The sequence below is a fragment of the Lissotriton vulgaris genome, chromosome 4_1 (assembly GCF_964263255.1).
Source record: "Lissotriton vulgaris chromosome 4_1, aLisVul1.2, whole genome shotgun sequence".
Taxonomy (NCBI): Eukaryota; Metazoa; Chordata; class Amphibia; order Caudata; family Salamandridae; genus Lissotriton; species Lissotriton vulgaris.
The window spans coordinates 89,340,674-89,364,367 of record NC_141691.1 but is presented as its reverse complement, the minus strand read 5'-3'; the positions used below and the strand labels follow the sequence as shown (position 1 = coordinate 89,364,367).

At 41.5% G+C, this 23,694-nt stretch overlaps 1 protein-coding gene across 4 annotated transcripts in view; it reads left to right on the top strand.

Moving 5' to 3' along the window:
• The window catches only part of STARD8 (StAR related lipid transfer domain containing 8), a 565,518-nt gene extending 542,063 nt beyond the window's left edge, over positions 1 to 23,455 (top strand). For all 4 annotated transcript variants that reach the window (XM_086918342.1, XM_086918343.1, XM_086918345.1 and 1 more), the window contains 9 exons: positions 2,228 to 2,401; positions 8,574 to 8,733; positions 10,510 to 10,708; positions 12,992 to 13,202; positions 15,058 to 15,172; positions 15,336 to 15,557; positions 16,687 to 16,904; positions 17,416 to 17,592; positions 19,394 to 23,455. In XM_086918342.1, the coding sequence (XP_086774468.1) occupies positions 2,228 to 2,401; positions 8,574 to 8,733; positions 10,510 to 10,708; positions 12,992 to 13,202; positions 15,058 to 15,172; positions 15,336 to 15,557; positions 16,687 to 16,904; positions 17,416 to 17,592; positions 19,394 to 19,511 (1,594 nt within the window). In that variant the 3' untranslated portion in view covers positions 19,512 to 23,455. The remainder of the gene's footprint in view (positions 1 to 2,227; positions 2,402 to 8,573; positions 8,734 to 10,509; positions 10,709 to 12,991; positions 13,203 to 15,057; positions 15,173 to 15,335; positions 15,558 to 16,686; positions 16,905 to 17,415; positions 17,593 to 19,393) is intronic.
• The last annotated feature ends 239 nt before the right edge of the window (positions 23,456 to 23,694 follow it).

Genomic DNA, 23,694 nt, shown 5'->3' with positions numbered 1-23,694 from the left:
CAGACTGAAAATGGAATTTTAATGACTTCATTATTGCAAATGTACAGAGGCACATACAATGACCAATTCATAAATGCACCTACGTAAAGACATTACATTATGGAAAATATACAATTGTGATACATGAGATAAGTAAGTTAGACACCTTCTGTGTTAACACATCCAGTGATTTTGCTCGTGAATTCAATCCCAGAAGAGGTTCGGACCAGCTGCCACAGAAAGAATATGATTAAGACTGTGGCAGGCAGTGGGGTGTTGACATGTGAATTAATATGGAGAATGAAGATGTAACGGTAGAATGTGCTGCTTCAAATATGAGCCATCAACCAACATAAACACATGCCTGCTATTTCAGCAAACAATAACCAACAGATCGCTTAGCGAATACACCATTTGTCTAGAGAAGGAATTGGATAAAAATGAAAAAAATGTATGACCCTTCTAAAACTGAAAAATGATTTGCAATCATGAACAAATCATGACATTTCAGTACTTCCAATAACTCCATTAACAGAATCAAGAATTTGTAGATAACCTGTCCACAGGGCTGGCTTTATCGTTGGCGGTGCCCAGTGCGACAATCTTTGTTGTCCCCCCCCCCTCCAGCAACGACCTTCTTCTTCACCAATTCCCTCACTACCACCCTCCGATGGTGCCCCTCATCCCTCTTTAGACCCTCTCTCACAGTTATTTATTTCATAGCGCTACTCATCCCAGGGTAAAGTGTCAGAGCGCTTTACATCACAAACATACCAAGACAATGAGTCATACATGTGTGAATGAATGTATATGAAATGCCTACAAGATGTAGGAGTAACATCATCCATACTATTAGGGTCTATGTGTTAAGGGTGCTTCGTCTCGAGAAACAAAGATACCGACGGACTAATTTTTCACGCAGTGTGGTAACCAAAGTTGCAGCCCTGCACCATAGCTACTGAGATATGGTGTTGTTGCTCTGTCCTATAGTGCTGGTGTATGTTAGTCTGCCTTGCACCACTGCACACCATTGTAAAAGAGTGTGTGCAGGATGTCAAGCAAAGGTTTTATACTGGAAGGGTGCCCTTCTGGCTTAAAATTCTAAGTTTTGACAAAGTTTAAAATTTTTGCGCTCTGTAGTTGTGCTGTACGGTGCACCACACGTGCAAAATTGGAAAAGTTTGGAGAAAAGAAATCTTTTGTCTAACTTTACGCCTGCCTCGAGGAAGTCTAATTGTTTATGCAAATCCCTTTCTACAAAAGTTGTTACATGGAGATTAGCGTCAAAATCCTTGGGAGGGTGCATGAAAAGTCCATGTACCTCCCATGGTGTGCCTTCCAAATGCAAAACAGTGCATAGTGCTACTTTGTGTTACTTTAGGGGTACTTTCCAACATAATCCAGGGTTTGCGCTAGAAATCAAAACCGCAATGAACACTTAGCACCATATTTGCATTTTGGAATGCAAACCTGGAGCAAAATGTTAGAAAATTCACTCCAAAAACTCAACATTTGAAATGTGTCAACAGTGTGTGTGTGTGGGGGGGGTCATACTAATACAATTGTTTAACCTTTAAAAAAAAAATTAAGAATTAAAAAAGATTGAGGAGGAAACAATAAGGTTCTAAACCGAGGCTTACAAAATGCATGCAGCACTTTGATGCAGGGTCATGCCTCATTGTGCTATGTTAGGATGGTGACTTATGAACCCCAAGTAACGAAAGAATCTGACAAAAGTAGTACCTCACTGAGCTATTTACATTAAATACAAATTCACGATCTAGTCTAGTCTAGTCTGGATACTTGTATTGCGCACATATCACATCCCGAGGGAGTCTCATGGCGCATGTATGTTACATGTTGTGCTTTGCAGCTGTGACATTAAACTTCAATGCTACTTTATCATGAGTCAAAAGCATGACTAGACAAATCACAGATCTCTCCGTCAGAGAGATATAACGCACACCGATTGGAGAGATCGTCACCCACTCATCGCAGGTGTGGAGCACCAGCCCCAGATCAGATACAGAGCAACACACACAGTGTTGGCATTCTTAATGTCAGTATTCATTCCTTTGACCAATCACAACACTGTACTTAGTCAGTAGGGCGGGATCTTTACCTGTCATTATCTTTGTTAGGGAAAGCAACGTGAATACTATCTGGCTACATGATGGGGCTGCCCGTACCAGTACTATGGTTCTTATCTGTCAACATGTCTATTTTTGTCTTTTTTCTCCTCCGGCAGGGGATGGCGCTGGCACAGCTTTCAAAATTCGCACCGGCCAAGCTTAAACTCCGCCTCCTTGGAAATCAACCGCCAGTCGGCGGCTCAGCTGAACCTGCTTCAGAAGTTCTCGCTGCTGCGTCTGACGGCCATCATGGAGAAGTACTCCGTCCCAAACAAGAACGGCTGGGTGTGGTGAGTGTCCGATAGAAGTCTGACCAAGGCTGGGACTGCTGGGGTCATCACAGTGATGATGGGGTAGTTGAGAGGAGGAAAGTATCTGGTAAGACCTATTCCAAAACATGAATAACTCTCCATAATCATAAAATTGCCAGTGTACGGAACACTGAAAGTAGAATCTTGTTCTCTCTGGGTTTTAAGTAAATAACAGAGAATTGTCCCATAAACCTCACTGCACTGCATTTTTAGGGTAAACTTTGGGATCCTAGCTCTTTCGTCCCGAAACTGTACCTTGGCGCTAATCCTGTGTACTCGGAGGGGTCAAGTGCTTAGACATTGAAAACAAATCTATCTACCTTTTTAAAAAAGAAAATCACAACAAAGCTACAAGAATTAAACAACCACAGACTTGCAAAGTGTGCCAGAAGGCAACTAAATTCCTTAAAACATTTCCTATGCCTCAAAGTATATGGTGAAATGAGGGAGTAAATCTGAAACTGAATGTCGGTCATCTACCCAAGGTGGGCTGAGTTGCTGTCACTAGTCTCACCCCTTGTTTGCTGATCACCACGTACCAAATGGTCTAGCAGGACACCCGAACCACACTACAACTAAACTCTCCTAATACTGTGCATTCTTGCATTTTCCCAGCCCTGGCGCACAATGGGCTGCCTAGCGCCAACGCAAGCACTCATGCACCATGGTACAAGGGTGCCTGCATTGAAAGCTGGATTGCTTTTGTGATGGTCCATTCTTACACAAAAGCAATCCCCTGAGGCATATTCCTGCAGCACACAGAGAAAGAGGAAAAAACAAAGAGAAATAAACACATTTCTGCTTGCTACGCATCATTTGGGGAGGCGTAACAGTTTTGGTGCATTCCCAGATCTCTGCAAATTTAAGAATGTGTCAAGATCCATTGGTGGAGGCATGGGAACACCCACGCATCACCCACAGAATGCCGCAGTGGGGAAGAGTACGGCAATGCAGCGATTTGCACTGCATTGCGTTACTCTGTATTTATCAAGCCACTCAGGGCCACACAAGGTGGCATTTCATGTCTTTTTTTAATAGGTGCATCGCACTTTTACGCGGCTGCGTGGTGCAAAACCGATGCAACTACACGATAAATATGCCCCTAATTTTGCCTCTTATCTTTTGCCAAATAGACACTCCTTCGAAACCGCGTTATATAACTCTTAGACTGTAAAGGAGGACTGGAATATTGGGAGCCAGAAATAGGCAAAGGACTGCGGCATCAACAACTAACACACACATAAAAGAACAGATCTGGCCAAGAAATATAGGTATAGAAGAAACAACTGCCCTTGATCTTGGAGTTTTATAGATATGCCAATATTCCACCAGGAGTGATGGTAGCCATTGATTGACCCAATAGGGATTTCTGTTCACCAACTCTGAAAAAGGATGGAATTGTAGGAGGATTTGGATCTGCAGCTGACCCGTGTGTTTCACACAAATTCCTGTCTAGATTAGCGACAGAAACACAAAACCATTATCTGTATACTACTGCAAGCCCGATGGCGGTGACGACAGACTATCAGTGATGATATACTGACTATAAGAATATAAGACAGGGGGACAAAGAGGTAGCAGAAGAGGTGAACCCTTTGTCCATAAACAATTCAAAGACCCAGTCACAGACATCTATTTTAGCAAACACCACAAAGAATACTGGGACTTGGGAAAATCGAAACTGTAAGTTCAAGCGTTCTTAGTTGTCGGTCGCAAATGCAGCATAGTCTCTGCAAATCTCTTATTGTTCATGGAAAAATATTCAAGGCATTTAAGAGCTGTTCAGCAGAGATCCTAAACAACTTATGACCGATCATTGTGGATAATAAATGCCGCTTATGTCAACTTCATATGTGGACCAACTAGATGGACAGTTCATTGACGCACAGTCACGCAGATGCTGTGTCGAACTATAATATTTACTCTTTTGTATGCGTACTGCGGTCTTGAGGGTTGGGGACAGGGAGGATGCTAGTAAAGGGAGGCATTGCAGCCTCTTTGTCTACAGTCAGATGTTTCAACTGCGAATATAGGGAACCCGCAGTGCTGCATGTTTTGAAGACATGGTTGAAAATTTACAAAAATGTGATAGTTAAACCGGTATCTATGGTATTTATAAAAGCTGAGATTTGTTTAAAAAATTAAAGCTTAAATCTTTGTTTGCTAGTTCTTATAACAGAGCATTTATCTGCTGGAAAGTTGAAAAAGGTAATTATGTCAAATAAGAAGTAAATGTCAATTAAAATTTACAGATTTAAAGGTGTTTTTTAAACTGTTGGATTTATCTTTACTTAGTGAAGGAGTTTGTAAAAATGTGGCATTATTTGTTCATAGCTTTTTAAAATGAAGGCAGTTATTGTGTAGAAATGTATGCTGAATATTTCTAAACATACCTTTTTGCACAGGGGAATGTGTGAAATATTTTTTTGCATAACAGGTTTGGGACAATTTTCCCCACCGTCAGGAATATTGAAATTCTTATAGTAAGGATTGCTTGGAGAACCATGAAGGACAGGTCATACAGCCCGATTCATCATCGGCATGTTTTGCGAGTCTGTAATAGCGAATAATAAGGAATCGCTATTACAGACTCGCAAAACGAAATTCATGTAGGAATCGCAAAATAAATTGCGATTCCTACATATTCCTTATTTGCAATTAGCAAACTGCTAATCGCAAATAAGGAATAACTCCCCATTCATTCCTATGGGCACAAAGGCCCATAGGAATGAATGGGGAGTTATTCCTTATTTGCGATTAGCAATTTGCTAATCGCAAATAAGGATGCGATTTCAAGGGTGCCAGGGTGTCCACAGGACACCCTGTAGCACCCCTGAAATGTAAATTAGACTCATGTTGCGCACACACATGTCCAAAGGACATGTGTGTGTGTAACATACAACTGAGATAAATGCACAAAAGTGCATTTTTCTCAGTTTTCGCTATTTACCACGAAGTCTGACTTTGCGGTAAATAGCGGGAAAAAATAGCGAATTCGCAATTTTTAATTGGGTCATGAATAGCATTTAAGGAATCTCAAACTGAGATTCCTTAAATGCCATCGCAATTTGAGAAATCGCAATTTTTTGCGATTTCTCAAATTACGAGTACATGATCCAATGATGAATTTCAAATGCCATTTTTGCGGGTGCAAACGGCCGAATTCTGCGATTCGCACCGTTTGCGCCCGCAAAAATGCTTCATGAATCTAGCTGATAGTGTAATACAGCTGCTGACCCTTTTGGTGCCCTTTAGCTGTTTATTATTCAGAATATTAAGAACTGGCTTTCTAGTTAGATAAAAAAAGAGAGAAATGTATATCTGTCCTTCCATAGCCCACACTGCTATACTAGTTACTGTTCAATTATAGTACTTGCTCTCCTTATTCTCTGTGTGCAACCGATGGACCCATGCTATTTTTAAAGATGTTATGTTATGTTATGTTATGTTATTATTATACTTCTATAGCGCACGGCCACTCCACGGAGTATCCCGGCGCTTTATCAAAGGAACCCACCGAAGAAGGGAGAACATAACACTGAGAGGACACGCAGATACAGGAAAGCAACACCAATTTAAGGGAAAAGCCATGTTTTAAGGGCCTTTCGGAAGGACAGAAGGCTAGAAGCCTGTCTTAAAGAAATTGGGAGGTCATTCCAAGCATGAGGAGCTAAGTAACGAAAGGACCGTCCTCCTGCTCTAGCGCGCTTGATCATGGGAACATTCATTTTAGATAGGGACGAAGATCTAAGAGATCTGGAGGGATGATACCAGGACAATCGTTTGGAAATATATTTAGGGCCTATACCATGTAGGGCCTTAAAAGTCGTGGTCAAAGTTTTAAAAAGAATCCTTTTGGCAATAGGTAGCCAGTGTAGGGTTGAAAGAAGATCAGTGGCTCTGGCTCTTCTTGGAAGACCAAAGATGGCTCGGGCCGCAGAATTCTGGGCGATTTGTAGACGCCTAACCAGATATTTGGGAAGTCCCAGAAACAAAACATTTGCGTAATCCAGCCTAGAGCCGACCAGTGCCTGGACAATGATTTTCCTGTGCTGGATGGACACTAAGGGGAGAAATTTACGAAGCATCCAAAGGATGCCAAAACATTTCCCAGTAAGAGAGGAAATATGCGGTCCGAACGATAGATCACTGTCGATAATAACTCCCAAATTTTTGGCCTTCAAGGATGAGCTAGCGGGAGGGAACATATCCTGCGGCCACCAGGGTTTCCAATCAGGTTCAGAAGTGCAACCAAAGAAGAGCAACTCCGACTTGTCGGAGTTGCACTTCAGTCCATGACGTCCAAACCACTCAAAAACCGCGCTCAGACAACCCCTAACCTGGACATCATCAAACAGACCATCCCTGTTGCTTACAAAGAGGAGCTGGGTGTCGTCAGCATAGGTGACAATCCGGGCGCTGAAAGACTCCGCCATCACCGCCAGAGGAGCCATAAAGATGTTAAAAAGGAGGGGGCTCAAGATGGAACCTTGGGGAACCCCCACTTCTAGCGGTGACATCTCGGCGGAGTAGGGAGGCGCCCAGATTGTCTGTCGGCGGTCGGCTAAGAAGGATTTAAGCCAACTCCACACCGTTCCCCGCAGACCAAAGTCCCAGAGTCTAGAAAGGAGAAGAGCGTGGGGAACGGTGTTGAAAGCCGCCGACAGGTCAAGCATAACCAATACAACTTTTCTTCCAACATCCAACTCCTCCCTGATGGCGTCTGTGACTTCAAGGAGCGCAGTCTCCGTGCTGAAATTCGCACGGAACCCGGATTGAGTACTATGCAACAGACCATTTTCCTCGATGAAATTAGAAATAGATCTGTGAACAAACCTCTAAGTCACTTTCGCCAGAGCAGGGAGTAGGGAAATGGGTCTGTAATTGGCATGGACTGAAGGGTCGAGTGTTGGTTTTTTGAGGAGTGGCAGGATCATGGCGCTCTTCCAAGCCTTAGGAACTACCCCGGATGAGAGCGACAGATTCAAGATGGGATTAACGAGGTCATTTAGAACAGGTGCCATATTTGCTAAACACTTGGCAGGGCAAGGATCCTGTGGAGATCCGGATTTAAGATTTGCCAAGATGTCAAGAGAACTCTCATGATCTAATGGGGGAAAAACACACAGGAAGGGACCATGGTCTGGCAAGGGACACCCCAGACTCACAGTATGCTGCTGAAAAGTAGACAGGAGAGATTCTTGAATAGTGGTAATTTTCTGTACAAAATAGACAGCCAATTCCTTCAGCCAGGCTTCTGAATGAGCATGGGTCGGGGTATAAGCAGATGGAGAGGTAAAGATTCCAATAAAATAGGTTTTTATATGCACCTGCCTTTTTATTTTTATTCTTATAAGATGCATTTCCACTTATTGTTCCCATAAACTAATAATTAAGTTAGTAGAGGAGCTCTAGTTAAATGATAAAGTAAAAAGTTAAATAATTAGTAGTAAGCAGTAGAATGGATGCTAATGTTATGGACATTGCAAGAATGATTCTGCCCTGTTCTGATTAGAATTTGAAACCTGCCAATGGCATGCACTTTACCTTAATAGTCAATATTATCTCAGACAGAATCATATTAAAGCGAATTAGAAGAAAACGTTCGTGTCAAATATACCCCTAGGACCAGATTGTTGCGAACGGTAACCTCAAATTTTCTATTCTGTTTTATAAACTGCACAAAGGTCTTTGTTACTCATAGTTTTTTTCATTTTTTAAATTTAGAAGTAGATTTGCGCCATTGTTCAGCTGCTTGTAGACAGGATACCACAGTTGATTAAGGAGATGGGACTTTAATCTGCTTGCTGGCACATCAGAAACCACCGGTAGGGGTGTAGAGCCAGACGCGACTGACTGAACCTCCGTCTATCCGGCCTCATGGAGGCTGATTGTCAGCGAATACACATAAAATCAATGTAAAGATAGCATGGCGTAGGGGACTTCACTAGGCTAAGTAAATGTCTTAGAGAATGGTTCTTGATATACCTGTGGTCAACACACTCTTAATATTATTTTAAACAAAAACATTATCGTTGTTCTGTAAGTAGAATTGTCTATCTTAGTTAGTAGAGTAGTTTGTTTCTTTAGCCTTTTGAATGAATGTATCTGAAATTAAGTGTTTCATTGCCGTTTATTTACCTCTATACAGGACAGTCCCCAAATTCATGAAGCGAAGCAAAGTGCCGGACTACACCGGGAAGACAGTGTTCGGAGTTCCACCAATCGTCAATGTACAGAGGACCGGGCAGCCTCTGCCGCAGAGCATCCAGCAGGCCATGCGGTACATCCGTAGCCAATGTCTCGACCAGGTGGGTGTCATGGCAGAGCCAGCAGGTGCTATCACAGCTCTAAGCTGTACCCAGGAATGTGGACGTATATCGCTTCCATTAGAGCACTACTCATAGAGAGGCAATCACACCAGACCACAGAGGGGGTTACAAACGCTCTAAGTGGATGTGAAGTGACCCAATTCTATGTAAAGTTCACATCATATCTTTATGATGTATTGTTTATATAAAAAAAAAAATATATATATATATATATATATATATATATATATATATGTGTGTGTGTGTATATATATATATGTATATATGTATGTATATGTATATATATATATATATATATATATATATATATATATATATATATATATACAGAAAGTGTGAGCCTAGTTGGCATGCAGGAGACTATTGTCGATAAGTATACTGTGTGATTCACAGACATTTAGGAGTGATAGCATCAAGCGGGGAGTTTGGGTAATTGGAGAGTCTCTTTTTATTTAGACTTTTTGTCTGGATTAGATAGATTCCTTATTAGAATTGTACGCTGTTAAGAAAAATTGCTTTTAGTTCTTTTATGAAATCTAGGACTCTCGGGATGTAGTTTGGCCAAGCCTATAGAACATTTCACTTTTGTGTTTATAGAATAATTTCTAGATGGCTGATTTCATGTATAGTTTTTTTATTTCTAGACAACTGGTACTCGCTCGCCCTCCCAAGTCTTCGGTTCTCCTCATGTATGTCACTAGTTTCTCTTATGAATCTGCAGCATTACGTGAAGTTTACTTACTCTTTTCACTTCTTACTGTACTGATATTGCTTCAAGATCACAGATTCCGTCAGATGTTCCACCTCTGGTCCATTGGTATAGCCTTAGCATTTCTAATTTCACAACTGATTCAATAAGTTTACTTCAATGCTAGTAGTTTCACTTCTGCTTCATTGGCATCCGCCCATGGTTACTCTTTTCACCCCTGAATCAGTGAGTTCTCATTGCTACTGGTTCCTCCTCTATTTGATTTGTATTTCCTACGGTCACTGGTTTCATGCCTAATTTATTATATTTCCCTCAAGTTTATTTGTTTAATATCGGATTTAGTTTTTTTGCCTGTTTTAGTCGCTGATTCATTAGTGTTGCCTCAGAGTCGCTGGCTTCCCCTCGCAGTCAATAGTTTAGCCTCAAGCAACTGGTCCAATTATGAATCATTTGCATTGCCTTGAGGTTAAAGGTTTCCTCTCTTATTCCTCAATTTCATCTTTATCTTCAATTCACTGGTATTGCCTCAAGGTCATTGACTTATATCTCTGACTCACTAGTACTGTCTTGGGGTTAACAGATTTTTTTATTTGTTCTGTATTGGCATTTTAGTCTCAGTTACAACACACAGTATTATACCACAAAGTAATGTGCAATAATCCCCAATATTCCAAGCACAATTCAGTCCATTGAAGCGGAGTATGACTATGTGAGGACACCCTCATACATTCTGGAAACATCAGAAAAGGCATTACAAATATTGTGGTGTATATCAACTTCAGTGCCACAAATTCCTACACACTTCTTTAAACTAGAACAACCCCCCCCCCGTACGGGGTTAACAGATTTACTTCTAATTTGTTGCTGTTGGTTCAAGGCTGTGCATTACCTCTATAGGTGAGCGGCGTTCCCCCACTGATCCAGTGTTTTAATCCAGCATATTAGCCTCAGGTTTAAGAAGAATACACTGGTGTTCCCCAATCAATAGTAAGATCTGAATCATGTTTAGTGTCTGTGATGCTGATTCTATGTTTTGGTCTGTGCAGGAGGGCATCTTCCGAAAGTCTGGTGTAAAATCGCGAATCCAGATCCTGCGACAGATGAACGAAGCATCGCCTGACCACGTCAACTACAAGGAACAGTCGGCCTATGATGTAGCAGACTTGTTAAAGCAGTACTTCCGGGACCTGCCGGAGCCCATCTTCACCAGCAAATTGACAGACACCTTTCTACAGATCTATCAGTGTAAGCCTGGCTTCTTAATTTCTTAAACTGGCAGCTATTGGATGGGGCAAGAAGGAATTGGTAAAATTGACAGGGGGTGGACAGCATAGCGGTTGCACTTATTCATGGAAAGGCAATGTTTATTGTCTAGGGGAAAAAGGAGTTGTCAGTTTAAGAATAGGTTAGAAATATGTCAGTGCTAGAAAGACCATGGTTTAAGCGGCTTTATCTGTGAACTAGTCAATGCAAAAAAATACCAATGTGCAAGTGGCTTGACCAGTTACAATAGAGAATAAAAATAGAAAATGTCAGAAATACATATTTGCAGATTCTTTTAAGTAGTCAGTGATGGGTAAAATCAAAATGCAAGACGAATGGGGCTAATTCACAGAACTAATCTGAGACAAAATCCTAAACTTACTCCTTAAATTAGGATTTTATCTTAAGTTAAGATTTTGTCTTAAAACCAAAACTTAAGACAAACTTAAGTTTAACTTAAGTTTAACTTAAGACAAAATCCTAACTTTACTACTACTACATGCCTTCTGTGCATACCAAAAGTAGTAAGTTTAGGATTTTGTCTCAGATTAGTTCTGTGAATCGCCCCCTTTATTTTTATGTTATGTTATGTGTATTTGTAAAGCACACTATCACTCGCTAGGGTATCCTGGCGCTGAGCAGGTGTGTGTGCTTTGCCCTGCCTAGGGTAGGTTGGTTAATTGAAAAGCCCGGTCCTCATCGTCTTGCGGAATTCAAAGAGGAAGGAGGAGGCTCTGATGTGGAGTGGGAGGTCGTTTTACACTTTAGGAGCGATATAACAATCCCAAAAAAAAAAATCAGTGCCAGCATTTTGTATGTTGTATATAATGGGAAGACCAGGGTGTAATTAAAATTATCTTACATGCTGTCAGTAATGAGAAGCCAGAATGTAAATGGCTTTGTTTTTAATCGTTAGTGCTCAAAGGACTAGGATATAAGTGCCCTTTTATTTAAAACACAAAACTTCTAGGATAGGTAGTTAGTTACAGTAACTTTTAAGCTGTGACTAGAAAACCCAGGATGTAAGTGGCTTTCACCTTTTGCATCACTAATGATTTAAGCTTTACTTTTTAAATAGTAAATATTAGACAGTCCCAAGATGTAGTGGCTTTATTTCTTCTTCATTGGTGATGGAAAGGCAAAGATGTAACTGGCTTTTTCATGTAATATCATCAGTAATGGAAAGTCCATCTTGTAAAAGGCTTTACAAATTAAATCTTCTCTATTTTTATCTTGTCAGTGATGGAAACTAGATTTATATTGTAATTTGTCAGTGATGGAATGGCAAGGCTGTTTATTGGGTAACCTTTTAAATAGTAAATATTAGAAAACATGGGTGTAACTGGCATTATCTTTTAAATGGTAAATTTTAGAACGCCCAGGCTTTACGTGGTTCTAGGCCTGATTACAGGCCCATGCATAAATACCTGTTTACGCATAGGTCATAATTAACGAGTTGGTATGTAATTACTGCATCTGATATTTATCCGATGCATTAAATACCTTGACTGTCGTTTAATGTCGGCAGGTCAAACCTGCTAAAATTTAACAGGGGACACTTGCTATTCCCTACCAAGTTGTAATAGCTGTTATTTATCACACCCGATAAATAACGTACCCTGTTGTATAGTTATTGATCAGGTGTGATAAATAACACTTAAACTTGGATCAGGCCCTTTATATTTTATATCATCAATGATTAAAAACTGGGACATTGTGTCTGTATCTTTTTGTTAAACAGTAATAGAAAACATATATATATATATATATATATATATATATATATATATATATATATATATATATATATATATGTGCATTTTAATTTAAAACAGTAAATGCCAGAAATACTAAGAGGTTAATGGTTTCATCTTTTCAGTGGTCAGATCTATAAAGGCCAAGATGCAAGTGCCTTTACATTTTAAATGCAAACGAAATAGCAAATATTAAAAAGTATAGGATGTAATCAAATTTGCAAGAGACAAGTGTGAGCCTGTTCCCATCTATGTGTACCTCGTTGAAATCCTTCCACAGGGCAATCTATTCACTTTGTCAAACCTTCTGTAAGTCTCTCTGTGCCGCAGCCTCTCCAAGGCAATATAGGGGTATGAAGACAGCTGCTGTTGGAGGCATTGCCCTATGCATATGTTAATAAGGCATCCATTGAGGAAAACTATTGTTACGCACCAGTGTTTTTTTGGTTGAGGCGCTGGCATTTTTTTTGTGTGGAACTGCGCTGATGTGATGTCTCTTTGCTCCCTATAGTTGTTCCCAAGGAGCAGAGGCTTAAGGCGGTCCAGGCGGCCATCGTCCTGATGCCCGATGAGAACCGGGAGATGCTGCAGAGCCTGCTCTACTTCCTCAGCGATGTGGCTTCCGTGGATGAGAACCAGATGACCCCAGGGAATCTTGGGGTCTGCCTCTCCCCTTCTATCTTCCATCTGAACATCTGCAAGAAGGAGTCCACCTCCACAAGGTGAGGCCTCACTCACTCCAAGCTGCAAGGGGCTTGCAATCTTTAACCGCCTCATCGCATTGTTTAAACACTTGGAGATAATATGATAAACCTTGGATCCATCTAAGCCCTCCCCTTTCTGACTGTAGAATTTCTCCACCTTCAGTTCATGGCTTTGCACCAAACAGCATTAAATATAAGCTGCAGAGCCCAAGACAACTCTACCAGGTTTTCTAAACAGGCCTCATTTCTTCACCGTTCTTGACCCATCAATCCAATGTTATAAATTTTTATCATATGCAAAAGCCACAACTTATCATATATCTCTGCTTCGCACCAGCAATTCAAATTTTACCATTTGCTTTACTTTATTGGCAGTACTGAAGATACACTTTCAAGTAAACCGTAAGCAGACGCCTTCTCAGTGATTTGCATGATGACGACTGATTGAGTTAAAAATAATATGACTTAAAAGTAAAATGGCTTCACAGGTGCCATCTGTCACTGATTTGAACCCTCAAGAAAGGCCATGTTGAGTGTCTACACTATCTGTTGTAGGGAGAAACAAGCCTTTACGGGTTTTAGGATTAGATATACTACCCACTGTTCTTTGACCTTCCCCTGTCTTCTTACAGAATACTTTCCGCCATATTGATGAAGGCAGGACTTCCTGGTTGAAGCGATAGAATCTGACTCCTGCGTTAGACCTAACATAAACATATGGTACTTAATCCCATATAAATGCCAACATCTTGCCTAAACAGTGTTGAGGGTGCCCTGGTTTGTCCTTTCTGATAGGACTCCTGCTTTACTATCTCGTACAGAAACCCCACCCTGCAGGAATTAGAAGTTGAGAAATTAGAACATGCCACTTTAGAACCATAAACATATCATTCTCAGCAATAAAGGGGAGGGAATGGACTGCAGAAAAAATACCTGCCACTCCCCTATACTTTTACATATGCTATTCAAAAAATAAAAAAGATAGTGGCGAGTATATGTTGTAATCACAGGTAAAGTTACCCTTATCTAAGTTGGAAGGCTCGCTAATTGGCTACAAATGTACGAATGGAGGCCTGCGAGGGACAGCAGACCTCTGTCCCTGCATTTGTAATCCCACAGGAAACATTTTTTTTAAGCAGCCCCTGTTCATTGAAAGGAACAGTGCTGCTTTAAAAAAAACAAGTTTCCCGTTTGCAAAGGCCTTAACCAGAGTAGACCTGCTTCTCCAAAGATGCTGTCATGATTCCCAAAGGGGAAAATGTCCCATGGAGAAAGCTTCCCCTTTGCCAAACAGACACCACCCCCTGTGGAGTGTCAGTTTCTGATCAATGCTTTGCAACAGCATTTGTAGTCAAAAATCCTTTCTACATTCCTTTTTGAATCACGGATGAGAGGGGGATCACCCTTTCATGCCCCCTTCCATTTGCGATTGGGATAAGGTTGCAAACCCTTTTTACAAGCCTTGTGTGGCGCAATAGATTTCCACTTCTATCCATGCATAATCAGTCCAGTTGAAAAATGCCGGTGGCAGGGTCAATTGGAGACACTTTATGCCACTTTCTATGCAGCCCTATGATAAGGGGGTGAAAGGAAAGTACTGGTATACCAAAGAGAGGATTAATCCGTGTGCCCAACCAATCTGGGTTGTTGATGGAAGATGGCTTGAGGTGGTGTGGGTGCTAGAGAAATGGTCTTCAGGTTGCTAGAATAGAGCATTTCCTTGCCACAACAAACCATTCATGTACAATTCTGGATCTTTTCTCACCATCTTCTACATAGACAATTTACTAGATGGAATTCTTCAGGTTCTGGCACCTCGTTGACACTTTGGCTTATTTTGTGCTGAAGATCCTCTTTTTTCCCTTATTTCCAGAATAACACAGAAGAAGGGAGGCAGAGGACAGCCCGACCAGAAAGACCTGAATGAACACATGGCTGCCACTGAGGGCCTCACACATATGATCATAGAGTGCAAAAAGCTCTTCCAGGTGAGCTGTAGACACAATACAACACCCTATGGTCGTTTTAGAATATTTGATCATCATCAAGAAATGATGGGTTGATTAGAGTTTGTGGCATTTTGGCGGCCATATTGGAATTGGTGTCTCCGTAGTGGTGCCTATGGATTAATGTCTGTGCATTCCTTTCTAGATCCCCCATGACATGATGCTGCAGTCACGGAACTCCTACGTGTCCGCTGACCCGCACCCACTGTCCCTCGAGGAGCTGAATCAGCAACTGAAGGGTGAAGGCCGTGACTTCCAGTTGTATGTTGAGGAATCCGTCCAAAGCCTGCTTCGCGAGTCTGCTGAGAAATTCAAAGGATGGCTTAGTGTGGCTGGACCCCAGAACACTGAGCTTGCCTGTAAAAAGGTGAGTGAATGTTTCGGTCTCATCATTAGTCCTGGGTTCTGATCGCCTTCATCAGGATGCCACCTATTTACCCATCTCATTCTGTGCTATCCTTAAATGGTATGTAGAAATAATGTATGTAAAAATAGATTACCATCGATTTTATGTCCTCAAAGCTATGCGAGTAACATAGCAATGACAGCCCTAACGTTGGTAAAAAGAAATTCACACATTCCTTGTTTAGCCTGCACCATTTAAATATGGGTTTGAAGTCCCTGATGCGATACTTCTGTGCAACCCTGCTTCTGATTTAATCCTTCAAATGCTTGCCTTTTATCTCTGATGTAATCAGAAGGTTACACTCTTGAATCCTTTGAAGGCCAACTCAGCCTTTCATCCACCTGAAGTTGGTAAATTAAGCACCATCACACTGGTTAATAGTAAAATCAGTTATTTTCGGCTCTATGCCTAGCTGCACCATCTACCCCGTATACATTAATGTGCAATTTTCCTTTGTTATAAACAGATGACTGATGAAGAGGAGTCTTACGGGGAGATTTACTAAGATTTACAAAAGGGACGCAAATCGGCACAAAATCTTTTTTCTGGACTTACTTTCTAGAGCAAAACTTGTTCACCGCTGGAAATAACGTGAAAGAAACGCAAACAGTACTTAGTTCCAAGGGGGCGTTCCATGGGTGGAGCATGGGAGTTCTCATGCAACCACCCAAGGTTTCAGACGCTAAACCCCATTTACTAAATAAAGTAGACGGGGTTTAGCGTCAGAAAACGGCGCCCTTTTGAAGTAGGATCAGCGAAAGAGAAACGCCTTCATTTCTCCTTCCTTTTCTGACTTTGTACGTGTGCTGCACTTTACCGCACACATACAAAGAGGGAAACTGGTTAAAGTCAGTCTATGAATAGCATTTTGTACTGGAAGGCTATCCTTCCAGTACAAAACCTATACTCACGAAGACACCCTTGTACCATTGTGCAACCATGGCGCATGGCAGCGGATTCAAGCACCGCACTAGGGAATCTCTCCTTTACACACAGCACAGCGCATCATTTACAGCTGGTGCACTGCGCCGCACGAGTAAGTGGTAAATCTGTCCCTCAATCTTTATTCTCTTTGTTTGCACCCCTGCAGGTTGGTGATGGGCATCCGCTGCGCCTATGGAAAGTCTCCACAGAAATAGAAGCCCCGCCGGTGACAGTTCTGCACCGAGTGCTGCGTGAGCGGCACCTCTGGGATGATGACCTGCTTCAGGTCAAGGTGGTCGAAACGCTGGAAAAGAACACAGAGGTGTACCACTACGTGACGGACAGCATGGCGCCACACCCCTGCAGAGACTTTGTAGTTCTGAGGTATGACAAAGAATCACAAATAGTGGCCTTGCTAGTTATCAGAACTTTGAACCAATAAGTTCCGGTTCCCCAGCTTCAACCACTCTAGCCACTAAGCCACATCCTCTCCTCCAACTTTTGAATTTATACTTTAGTTTAATCAAGATTACTTATACATGAATCTGTCTAATCAGTTGTATGTGATTATCCTGTATGCTTTAAACATGTGCTGGCCATTCCTGCCGAAACGATCGTACTGATTATTTTGAGTTGGTCGCGAAGAAGCCTACTAACCAAAAATTATTTTGAAAATCTTGACCTAGGAATTTCTTCAAAACATAAAAATGTATAAAATCTGGAATCCTCTTGGAAAATGTTTTGTTATGGTAAATAGACAACATAACTTGTATCGGGCCAGATTAATCTTAATAAAAACATAGGAAAAGCAAACTCCAGGATACTCGCTATTTTAATGCACTTTGACGTGCCCTTCATCTGAGATTTAAATTCTCTCTTTTCTTCCACCTTACAGGAAATGGCAGACGGACCTTCCTAGGGGGTCGTGTGTGCTTGTGTCCATGTCGCTCGAGCACGAGAAGGTGGAACTGGACTCTGGCGTCAAGGCCGTGGTACTGACTTCCCAGTATCTGATTGAGCCGTGTGGAATGGGGCGTTCCAAACTGACTCACATCTGCAGGGTGGACCTGAGGTAAGGCCAAAAAGTGGAGTCAGGACTTGGTTGGGTCCTGAGGTCTAGATCTTTGGGGGTGTAAATCCATTATGCTTTACATTTTGGTGCTGCAAAAAAGTTGAAAAGCAGATGCCAGAGGTTTAACAAGCCTTACAGTCTTATGGACTCTACCAAGGAAACGCTTGGGTTTGAATTTTAGTTTGTCTATTTTTAGGTGGCGACTTCCTTCTTTTTTGTTAGTTTATACGCTGCTCGTGCTTCCCACACATTGTGCTCGCCGTCCTCTTCTGGATTTTCCATGGAGGCTGCACATCATGCTGGGACCATTTACGCGTGACCATTCTTCATTTTAGAGCGCCTTGATCTAAACTTTATGCAAATTATAGCACATAGTTAAAGTCATTTAACTCATTTTGTTTGTCCAGCTGGAAGTGCTTATTTGATTTTTCAGTTCATAACCTAAATAAGGTGATATTGCTGTTTCTCATCTGCTTTTTTGTTTAATATATTCCAGTCTGTAGCTGTTTATTGTATTAAAGGGCATGTCTTAGAATTGCTGCTTTTACTGAGCTGCATTCCTAACTCTACATGCAGAATTAATAACTTGTGTCATTTTTTCACTTAAGTTTTGCCAGCTGGTACAAAAAACATGTATTGTCTGGTAGTCTGTGTGATATTTTTTACCCAAACCTTTGTACAAAAGTTATGGAAAAAGCTTATTTGTAATAAAAAGAACAAAACGTATGCGCAATATATGAAACTTAACTATTGAGATTTGAGAGACTAGGCTCAGGTAAAAAAAAATGCCTTGACTTACTGTTTACCACCACAAGGACTACCATCAAAGCAGCCTCCCTTTACCTTCAACCCCTTAAGCACGTCATGCTACTACTCCTTACACTGTGCATCCGTCACTCTAAAAACACCTTTACCGCAACCATTCTCTTCGGCGCTAACCATGATCAGGAACTTAACACTAACCCACCCGCATGCCTCTTCACTCATCCTGCTCTTTCTCTCTTGACTCTTTTACTTGTTTCTTTTTGAACTTTAGGCACTCATTCCCACTATTATCTTTTTTTTTGTATTCCCTACACAGATTTGTAACCCAGCTTCTTTCAATTTCCCGCAGTTTTGTATTTCTTTAACTCTGGTGTTTCAGGGGGTGAATCCCCCTTTTTCTTTCTTTCTTATCATTGGATTTCCATATTGGATTTGGAACCCTCTCTTGCCCCTCCCCCTCCACACATTGTCTGTTTCACTTCTCCCTTATTTATCCTGCTCTTTTCCATTATATGCATCTCCTGTTACTGAGAATTCTTTTAGTCCACCTACTAGTGTCCTGTGGCGACGTCTGTAAATTTATGTAAAGAAGGAATTGTAAACACACCTTGCTGCCTCATCGCCTCATGTTCTTCTGTGGTCAGCTGCCAATGCAGTAGACCACAAAGGCTGCCTTTTAATGTGTTTGCTTTTTTGTACTAAAACTGCTATGGCTTTTAAAAATGTTTTTAGGAATTGTGAATTTTTGGCTTTTTTAAAGAGGGTTCCTTGATGCTATTCAATATGGGGTTCAGTCTTGTGGATCAGTGTATTGGTGGGGGTGTTGTGATGTGGTAATGGAAGGGTATGACAAAGCAGTCTGATCACCCTAACGTTTTGTTTTGTGTTTATACTTTTTTAATCTGTTGTTAACGCTATATTAGAACGTCTAATTAAACAGTGCAGGGCGGCTCTTCTAGGTGAATGCTATTTTATTGGAATTTCATGTCTTAACTCTCACCCTCACAATTCTCTCACATTTTTTTTGTTATTTTAGGGGCCGCTCTCCTGAATGGTACAACAAGGTCTTCGGACAACTCTGTGCTATGGAACTGGCCAGGATCCGAAACTCTTTCCCAGCCCTGAACCCAGTAGGCCCAGAGACAAAACTCTGAAAAGGCTTGGAGTATGAGTTGACCCAGTGAACCCTTGGATGCCAGGCCTCAGGATGAGGGACCTGTCCACAGAAACCTGCTCACTGGGACCTCTTGCTTGGAGGACAGTGGCCAGGTCAGTTGTCTTCCTGCTCAAGGCAACGTGCTTTATAGTATTACTTCCTGGGGAAGACCTTGCTGTTGAAGTTTGGCTTTTCAACCTAGAAATGACATCTCCTGGATTCTGCCTAAAGAATCAGCATTTTATCATCTTTATCATATGCCCAAGGACAATGGGACACCCTTTAGTCGCCTCTCTTTGCCTTAGAATTGGAAAAGAGAGTTAAAAAGTGAGTCGATGATGAAAAGCCCTCAGTGTCTGCCTTGTATCGGTGTGCTAGCAGCTGCATTGCGTTTCAAGAGCACACAACAGGAGCAGGTACAGACGACTGCGTCCTGATCAGAGCCCTTTGGCCTACGAAGAACAAACAATGGAGTGATAGCCTTGCTTCGGTGTCTAGAGGCACAGGTCATCGGGTCTTCGACAAACGATGGACCTTGAACCATGGAACCACAAGTCACATCATGCATCTATTAAGACACTGTTCCAGCACACTGGGGAACGGCTACAACCAAAGATTCAGCTTTGTCAAACGTGGAAAGACAGCACAGACATTTTTATTGTGTAGATAAGATGCTTTTAATGTTTTTAACCTCAACTGCAGCCTTTCCCTGGCTGGCAAAATGTGTTACATTCTTGAATGTGAATGAAACTGAGAATCTGTGCCAAATGTGGTGTTTAGCTAGTGGACTGGTTGAAGTTGGGAGACTTCCGCTTTGACCTATATAGTTCAGGTAGGTGACGTCTAGGGGTAGGATACAATGGGTGACTGTCCGTAAACATCCTATCGGACACAACACTCAGCATTCAGGTGATCTTGACAAACATGCACGTGTGCATGGTGCTCGGTAGTAGCCTTTTACTAGTAAGGGGGCGATACAATCAGGAACTTGTAAATGATTATGCCAAACTCTTTTTCTGACAATGATACATGTCTGTGTGGATTTAATTATGCAGTTCCTTAGGACAACCTCACCCCCACTGTTATCCCCTATTACTGTCCTTACCATTGGTGCCTCATCTGAAAGCCTCAGCAGAATGCCATAGAATTCCCATTGACTGCACCTGGGACCAGAAGCCCATTAGAAATAAGATGCTTATAAGATGGTAAAATGTCCACCATTTCTCATATAGTGTTTAAATGGTGCCACGTTGGTTCATGCCAGTATGACAAGGCATGAACAGTTTGCACTCTCTTTGCGATGCAGAAACCATGAGAATGGGCGATACTAGAATGCACTAGATCACAAAATTCATTCATTGCAAGGTTGTCAAAAGGGTGCTAAAAGCCACAAAATGTTCTTACATTTATTAAAAGCATATTTTTACTAATGCACCTCGCATTGTATAGTCTGGCTGGCTCATCCCTATCTGTACTAACTACAAATTTATATGGTAGCTTAAACAGAAAAAAATAATTTCCATGATAAATTGGTCCTAGAACTAATCAGCCAAACCCTAAAAACACCTTTCTCTTTTCTGATCTACTTTATATCACCTGTTTCTCACATCATGGGCATTTAAATGCTATCAATGAGACGTGCTTCTATCAGTGATCTGTTCAATATTTTGGTGAAAATGATAAGATAGCATTGCTATTTTGTTTATTGCTTTAATCAAGCATGACCCTCTGATGCGTAGCTTAGTTTTGACTGCACTTATTAGTAGCATCTTCTGTAACATACCTTCTACCTGTGTGAGTTTTGGATGAACCACTTAGGAGATCCCTAATACTCTAGTTTCTTGATGTTCTAGCTGCTGGTGTGCCCGAAGAAAACTAGGGCTGGGCGTAGTTTGCGAAGTAGCGCTTCGCGAAGCTACGCAAAGTGCACTTTGCACTAAGCGAGCTACGCAAAGCACTACGCGAACTGCGTAGTAGCATGTTCGCTCTGTGCAAGATGCTGTTTTCAATGATTGCACAGTGCGGACAAGCATCCGGCACTGTGCAATCATTGAAAATGGCATCTTGCACAGTGCGAGCTATAGTTTTCTGCCGTTTGAGGAGATTTTTCCTCGAGCTGCAGCTTTCTCAACGTGGACTGGTAGTCTCTCATCGTGAGTGGTCACGAGCATACGCGACCACTCGCAATGAGAAACCAGACCTCCCCGCGTTGAGAATCTCGCAGGGAGGTTTATTTTCCACGCTCTCGATCAGCAACTTGATGTTGCTGATCGCGAACAAGGAAAAAGTCTCGCCAGGATGTCATTTTGCTTGCTAACGGTCGCCAACTTGATGTTGAGGACCGCAAGCAAGCAAAAAATGACTGCTGCACTACGCTACGCTACGCGTGTTCGCACTGCTACGTGCAGTTAGCGTAGTGCGAAGTTGCGCAAACTACGCTAGCGTAGTGCTTTGCCCAGGCCCAAAAGAAAACTCTCTGCAACACCGTACTGTAAACTAAAACAGACGCTTCTCTAGAGCAGCGTTTGGCTAACATCACACAGAGGCCCACCCCTGTTCTGTAAGCTAAATGTTGGTTTTATGGTCCAGTATAAGTAGGAAATCAGGCAAAGATATGAGTCAGAATTTAGAGTGATATAGTGAATAGAACATATCACTTCTCTATGACCTTGGTATTCGTCCTGAAGAAGCCCACAATGATCATTACGAGAAACTATCATCTAGACGTGTTAAAGGCCCATCTGAGTGCACCACCTTTCATTCCATATCTTGCTATTTCACGTTACACTTTTATTTCTTATGTTTGAATAAGACAATCGCCAAAGTAATTCTGGCCACATATCTCTGTAAAATGATGCCCCGCTTTTTTCTATATTTCTTAAGAACACGCTGACATAACCTCTCTCAGTGAGATCCACGTAGCACATGTTCAAATGTGCCCTGGCTCACTTGCTATCTACTAATTCTGAATAATTGGATGCTCTCGTAGGCCAATTCCACAGTGCTACGTGTCAATGAGGACTATCATTGGCTGATTGTTGGACTTGCGTCTTCAGCTATTGCCATTACATGAGACGCTTCCAATCAAAACATTTTATTTGAAGTGCTCACTACCTAACGCCAACAGTTCTTACTGTTTTAAAACCATGATGCCACATTTGTAGGGAGGACTTCTCACTCAGTGGCTTATGTAAATATGTGTAAATTAGTTTGTTTTGCAGATCTTTCTTTCCTTTTTGTGTTTTTTTGTGGTTTCTTTTCCCATTTGTGTTGGTGTTTTCTATTTTTGTACTTTTGGGTATTTCCCTTTGACATTTTCCCAGCTGATTTCCTGGTCTATTTAAGTGTGCTATATAATTGTTTCATGTTTCTGTTTCTTCTTATGACGAGTGACATAATCATGCCTGCGATGGTGCCTTTCTTCAGACACCAACCTTTGGGACCAACTGGTCTATCTGTATTGGTCCAAGGTCAAGGCATTGTGGCAGCCTGTAGCTTGTGTCCAGAGTGATAAACCATGCTGTTATTCTGGAGAGCAGAAATCAAGCGTTGTAACAAAGGAGCATCTTTTTAAAAGCTATAACCTCTTACTCTCCGTTTGTACCTTATCATCAGTATTTGATTGTAAAACTAAAGCTCTGTCTCATTGTGTTCTAATCTGTTTTACAAATGTTTTTGTCTTTTGGGCACGTCCCCCTTATAAATAATGTACAGTTGAAATATTAATATATATATATATGCCTTCCTTTGTATTTTTGCAGCTGAAGAATCCCGTGACAGGCAATGCACGGGTTTTATGTGCATTTTCTATTTAAGAAATTTTTGTAACATGTGCAGAGTGTGTGATGCAGAGGTTGAGTGACTCGTGGGTGCTGTGGCTGTAAAGTTGGGAGTCATGTGAGGGAAAGGGAGCCTGAGCCATTAAAGAACTCATAAATGTAATTCTGCTGTCTCAGTTTCATTTGTCTTTTTGTAACACTACTTGTCCAAGCACATAGAGAGTGTGAGCTATCATGGCTAAGCTAATTGTTCTGGTTAGCATGGGAAAAGTTCATAATCATATTTTGCTTAAAAAAAGTAATGAGAAACAATAATTCAGCAGAGCAAGAAACCTACTGCAAACTGTCAAGACTTCCACCCGCTCACTCTTAAGGGTATATTTACAAGGTGATGGCGCCACC